Consider the following 6,318-nt stretch of genomic DNA (forward strand, 5'->3'; position numbering starts at 1 on the left):
TGTAGTTATGTTCTCTTTTTCTTGATTCTTCCTGTGTTGAATTGGAATGCTTTCTATACCCAAAATGGTGTGTGCTCGTTGTTATCCTAAACCATAAAGTCTCAGTTACCACTTTAGCTTCCATTTAACCATAAAGTAAGCATTGGTATGACAAGGGAATGAAGAACAGCTTTAAGAGGTGGTTGAAGCTGCTTTCTCCTGGAACATCTGGAGACATGAACAGCATCTGGGTTTACTGGCAAGTGTGTTTTGAAATTTTGGGGGTTTTAAGTGATAGAAGCTTGCTTGGTAATACTGGCAGATCAGTATTCCCATCCATGTGCTTCAATAGCGTCAGCATCAGATTGTCAGACTTGTTGCAAGTTTCAGGTGAGCTACTGGCTATATATGTATGTATATACACACACACACACACACACACACACACATACATATATATATATATATATATATGTACACACACATATACACATACTTTGGAAGAATTTTCTCTTCACCTTCTGCTCAGACAATGTTGTGTTTCATTTCATTCTCGGTGAACACGGCAGGAGTATGTGTAACTTGGAAAACATAGTTCCATTGCACTCACTTTGAGGAAGAGGTGAATACTCTTGCAGAGACAGTGATGAGGTTTCCAGGCCCTTTACAAAGCTTTGATCAAATTGCTTTTGAGGGAGGTTTTGTACCATTAAAGGAAGGGGTCACATAGCTGCCTGTCTAGATGCAGGGTGAAGGCTCTCAGCCAGCCTTTGGCATTGTAAAAGCCTCACCTGTGACAGTCTGATAAAGTTTTTGCAGCAGCATTGGTATTTCTTGTGTGGAGAATGTGGAAGTTTTCTCTCTTTGTATGGGGCATTGCAACAGATGAGCTGGATGGAGCAGGGATGCCTAGGAGATCGCAAAGCTCCCCTGTATTTGGTGATTGATAGGGTGGCTTTCAGGTTGCTTCTTCAGCTGGAGAGGAAGATTTGATTCATTAAATAGTGAACAAAAAAAGAACAAAGAAGCAGGATGATGACGTGTGTGCAGGAAAGTACTTTACAAAGCATTATCCAAGTACATTTCTTGCCTTAAGCCATACCTTTTCTTTGGATTTCCTATATAAATTTCCTATATATATATATTATGTATAGTACTTGGAGTTGACAGGACAGGTGAAAAAAGGTAAGGAGGGATGGAACTGATTAAACAAGACCTCAAATAATTTTTGAGGCAAGTGGGACTCATGAAGACAGACTTTTTTCATTAATTAGATGAATTAAAAAAGTGGGGGGAAAAAAAGAAATGGGAAGAATATGAGTGCCTAGAATTCTCCATTACTTGGTGTGAAGGTAAGGTGGCAAAGAAACACATTATGGTTCAGTGATGCACGTGTGGAAACCCCGCAGTGCATGGAAGTGGTTGGCCAGCATGTCTTTCTGAGTGAAGGAGCTGCAGCATTGCCCTGGGCATGGAATAGGGAAGCGCTGCTTCCCTCCAGGAGCCTCCTGGGGTAAGCCTGGCCTTTTGATTCACTCCTGTTTGATCTTAAAACAAGCTGCTTGCTCTTCTCTGTGGAAGAAGAAACACATCTGTGTGGTTTCTGCTTATTCATCATGAGCTGTTTTAGTGATACACTGAGTTATCAAGTACATGGCCACTCTTGCATTTAATCTGAATGAAGAGCAAATAATGAACCATGCATTATTCTCATATAAAGTCCAATTTTAACTACAAGACAGGTTAAAGTGTACTGGTACCATGGCTCATGTTAAAGTTCTGCAGTGGCATAAAAGAACAGTGGTTATTTGATTAATATTTACCTGTATATGTGTCATTAATGCTGGTATCAAAATAGTTAACATGTTTCTCATGTGGAGAAAGGTACCTCTGGGGGATGGGAGGGAGGGAGCCTGCCAGTGGCAGTTTTAAGACTAATGTGTTCCTATGGGAGTCCTGTAGGAAGCTTATTATAATCCAGAGGAACAAATGGCTTTGTAAGAGCCCTTCTCATCCGTAAATTAACATCCCTTCAGTGAGAGCACAGGAATGGCACAACAGCTCTGCATCATGGGCACAGGACCACGTCAAAGTGCAAGGGGGAGATGCAGCTGTGGTGTCCCATTGTTCCTCTGTACTTGTCTCTAAACCAGCTGACTTAAGGATGCAGGTATGAGCTCAGCATTATTGTAGCCCACGTATTACCTATGGGACCTTGAGGCAGCTGATAGAACATACTCCAGCAGGCACAACATCCCTTGATTAAAACCACTCAGTCGCTTGGGCATTGAGCGCACGAGTACAAGGCTTGAGGCTAGATGAAAAACATCTATGATGAGTCCTTCCCCAGCACAAGACATGGGCTGGCTTGAGAGCTGGTAGTGCGAAGCATCTGAAAGATTTTTCCAGTGCTAAAAGAAAGGATCCCTGGCATTAGCAGGGTGGAGCAGAGGGAGTCAGGATCCGAATGAGTTTGTATCAACTGCTCACTTTATAATCGGCAGCCTAGTTTTTGCTGTTGGGTTTCTTATATCGCCTTTGGAAAGGGGGAGTCTGCTGAAATCAGGAGGTGGCCTCTCTACAGCTCAGCTCCACGTCAAACTGAGCACACCCCTGCTCATTTCCACCTGTTGATTTCCCCGAAGGTTTCAAAAAACTCTTCCATCTCTTTCTGGAGCATTTCATTTCTTTTCTCTGCATCTTCCTTTGCTCTCTCCGCATTTCGCATTTTCATCTCCACAAGACTGTACCACTTGCGCTGCTGTCCCAGTTTCGAATGCATACCCTTAATCTCTGACTGCAGCTCCCTGTTCCGCTGCTCCAGGCTGTTGGGAAGACACACACTGTAAATTACAGGCTCTTTCCCCCTCCTCTTTCTTAATAAAGCTTTTTTAAAGCAGTCCTTTTTAACATACGTTCCCATAAATACAAACGTTGGCATCCCTGGTTCTTTTCCAGTTTATGGTGTTATGTATTAAAATAAAAGCTGCCTTTTTTAGTTATCCTGATTTATAATATATATAAATACCATATAGCCAAAGGAGTCAGTTTCGGGGTTGGTTGTTTTTGTAGTGGAATACTACAGTAGTCAAAAGGCAAAGGCAACGCAACATATTTTAGGGAACACTTAGGATATTGCTTATATTGCAGTCCCCTTGAACTGCAATGGAAAATATAAGCAGAATACGGCAAATAGACAATAGAAAGACTAAAAACCTGGGAAAAGTTCCTTGAGTTCCTTTACTAAGAAGAAATTGAGGAATACTTCAAGTAATTAAAGCTAAAATGGATCTTTTTTTCTTTACACAATATTCATGGCGAAGTGTAATTCAACAGTACCCACTTGCCATCTGTTTTAGCGATGCATGTTGATGTATCTTGCTTTATGTCAATTCGCATGACGTATTTGTAACTTGCAGCTAATGAACAATATTATAATGTTCATTCCTTTTAATTGCACACTAAAAAAGCAGCGCTATTAGGAAAGTGGAGCTCGGAAACATTGCTGCCCTTTTTGCTTCGGTAACACGCAATGGCTAAATCTCTGTTCAATTGCTAAGATTAGAAAGTGGGAGAATACTTATGAGCGCTTTCCTCAGAGCTGTTTAAATTCATGACTTGCAATTTGGAAAGAATAATGACTTAGTGCGAACGCTGCTGAGCAGCCTGCGTGTTCTGCCCTAGAGAAATGCTCAGTATTGGATTAAGGCAAAAGGGAAGAACACACAACAGACCAGAGGCTTTTCAAGGCACTTTGCTCTGCCCTGCAGAAAAAACCTCTCATAGATGCTCTGGAGTTTCTCAAGCACTTCACATGAAAATGAATTCAAATAACTGAGTAACTGCTAATCTAATCCGGTAACGCTGGATTCCAGTGACATTCACAGTGTTATATGGAGGCTTTGACTGCAGCAGCATCCACACCCCCTGCTTGTGGCTAAGGACCCCGCACTCGACAGGAAGAGATGCCTCCCCTGAAGGCTCATAGTTTTACAGATCCTTTACCTTGCAATCTTGGATTCATACTCGGCCTTCTGCGTGGACATCAGCATCTTCAGCTTTGCCAGGTGCTGCTGTAGGGAGGTTGGGTTTGCTGGCAGGTCACTGTGGCTGTTGTCCATGGGGACGTGTCCTGTGTTTTCCTGATCCCGCAAAACATGACTTACAGCTGCGGTGGTGCCTTGGGAGTCTTCTGGGTGGGCAAGGCTTGTTAGGTATCTTGAAGGAGGACTTTCCTCAAACATGTTTAGCAGTGGGAGCCTGCAGAGCGTGCCCGGCCAGTGCCACCCGTGCCCTCCAGGCTCTGTCAAAGCCTCGATGCCTTTTGTGTTCTGGAGGAGACCTTGTTTTCGTGTCCGTCTCGCTCAGCCTGCTCACGGGCTATGAGAGCGTTCTTCCTCCCCACAGCTGCTTGAAGCTTTCCAAATACTTGGAAATCGTCCATTTTGCTGGAGCCCGGATCTTGTTTCAGCCTCCAGCTTTGCTTTCTGTACACAGCAGGTTGAGGTCTTGAGCTGCTGCTCCCCTCTGCTGCCCGCTCGCCTCTATCGTCATGGCTGGGTTCTCATCTCTGGGAGCTGCTATTGCTTTCCTGCACCCGGGCTGTTCAGTGTAGTTTGCCTGACCTCTGTAGGTGGCCCATTTGATAGCCTGACTGCTTTCATTCCTGGGCTGGGGCAGTGAATCCTGCAGCCCTGTCCTGGGGGCACACGGCACCCACTTTGGCTGCAAGGACAGGGCTCCCTGTGTTCTCCTTCGCACGCATTAACAACGAGACGTGTTCCAGCTGGTTTGGCTGCCCTACATCGAGCTGGTCAGGCGTGAGAAAAATGACATGAATGTGAAATGGCTGATTGTGTCCCTTGTGCATCCTCTGTGTCTGCTCCGGAGAGCAAATCGCAGCGCTGCAGGCGAGGGAGGCCGGCTCCTCCGGTCACGATCCTTCAAGGACAAAAAGCTGGAGGTTAAGGAAAAATAGGCCACATCAGCGGTACTTCAGTTCCTCTTGGGAAAAAACTATTTGATGTGGATAAATACAGAGTGTTTATTTTAGCTGCCTGCTCTCACAAGAGAATCAAGCGCGGCACAGAAATAGCTTGATTATAAGTAAGGAAGAGCAAGCGATGCACGCAGTGTAAATGCATATCTTAAAAATTATGGAGATGGTTTAAAATAAGCTGCAAAATTGTTTCCTCTCCCCGCCCCCCACCTGTTCAGTCTCATGGTACGAGAGTGAAAATGAGCTTCTAAAGAAAGTCTGGGGTGAGGACTATGTTTAAACAGTGCATAAGGCTTCAGACTTCTGCGGGTGAGATGCTGTGCTGGAGGGAGGTGGGCAGAAAGCCACAAATCTGGTTTTGCAGAAGTAAAGTCATAAACTGATTTAAACACCCCCAACACCACCCCCAACCCTGCAGTTGCTCTTAACCTAGATTTTTCCTGCAGAAAAAGATATTCCTGGAGTATTAATGGCCGTGCTTTACGTGGGTTCTGTGTCTATTAATAAGCTAACAGATGGCTGTAGTTTCTGATGAATCAGATTTGGTTTCATTGATTAATCTGTTTTCTCCCCACCCCAAAGGAGGGAGGCAGCAGCTGTGCTGACCTGCAGCTGCTATTGTAGGAATCCATGCAGGCATCGCTGCCCAGCAGGAGGCTGGTAGGGAGCTGCTCTGTTGTCCCTAAGTCAGGATAAGGAATGGGACAGCTGAGGGGTCCCCATTTGAGGGCAGGCAGATAGGAGGACCTGACCTTCTTGGTCCCCTTGGCAGTTACAGTGCTGCATCAACATGATGTGGGTGAAATTAAGGATGTCAGTGGGATGTAGGAAAATTGGAGACCTCTGGTCATAGCCACCAAGCAAATGTATTGAGGAGATGGGAGATTTAGGTTAGATATAAGGAAGGAAATGTTTACTGTGAGGGTGGTGAGGCACTGGAACAGACTGCCTGAGGTAGCTGTGAATACTCCGTCCCTAGCAAGTATTCAAGGCCAGGCTGGATGGGGCTTGGAGTAACCTAGTCTAGTGGAAGGTGATGCAGAGGGTCCTGCCACAGAAAACTGCTTCTTCAAGCAGGAGACTGCGGTGTGTGTCCTGCAGACCCAGGTACAGAAGGGTTTGTGCAGCTCAGGTAGCTTTCTATGGCACGGCCAGTACTGACAACAGGTGATGTATCAGAAATCACATCCCGAAGGTTCTTGGACAGTCCCATAACATCTTTCCTAGGGTGGCCACCAAGCTCCAGGTTGGGAACTTGAAGTGCATCAAAGCAACATCAACAGTGTATGACAGCTGGACTCTCATCTCCTCTGTGCTTCCTCCCCTAATGATACCCTTGA

At 45.2% G+C, this 6,318-nt stretch overlaps 1 protein-coding gene across 1 annotated transcript; it reads right to left on the bottom strand.

Moving 5' to 3' along the window:
- Positions 1 to 1,611: 1,611 nt before the first annotated feature.
- On the bottom strand, positions 1,612 to 4,874 carry LOC133271130 (rho GTPase-activating protein 24-like). The gene is made up of 2 exons (XM_061456982.1): positions 3,985 to 4,874; positions 1,612 to 2,804 (listed from the first exon to the last, which is right to left on the bottom strand). Exons 1-2 carry the CDS (start codon positions 4,221 to 4,223, stop codon positions 2,597 to 2,599), a joined length of 447 nt encoding a protein of 148 aa, XP_061312966.1. The 5' UTR covers positions 4,224 to 4,874; the 3' UTR covers positions 1,612 to 2,596.
- Between the last annotated feature and the right edge of the window lie 1,444 nt (positions 4,875 to 6,318).

The sequence above is a fragment of the Pezoporus flaviventris genome, unplaced genomic scaffold (assembly GCF_033815535.1).
Source record: "Pezoporus flaviventris isolate CSIRO_AGI_PZ_B2104156 unplaced genomic scaffold, CSIRO_AGI_Pfla_v1 ptg000023l, whole genome shotgun sequence".
In the NCBI taxonomy this organism is placed as follows: domain Eukaryota; kingdom Metazoa; phylum Chordata; class Aves; order Psittaciformes; family Psittacidae; genus Pezoporus; species Pezoporus flaviventris.

Excerpts from the sequence above, each read along its gene's own strand:
- LOC133271130 (XM_061456982.1), bottom strand. The coding sequence starts at position 4,223 with ATGTTTGAGGAAAGTCCTCCTTCAAGATACCTAACAAGCCTTGCCCAC. Across the intron at positions 2,805-3,984 it reads TATGAATCCAAGATTGCAAG|CCTGGAGCAGCGGAACAGGG; the intron begins GTAAAGGATCTG and ends TCTTCCCAACAG.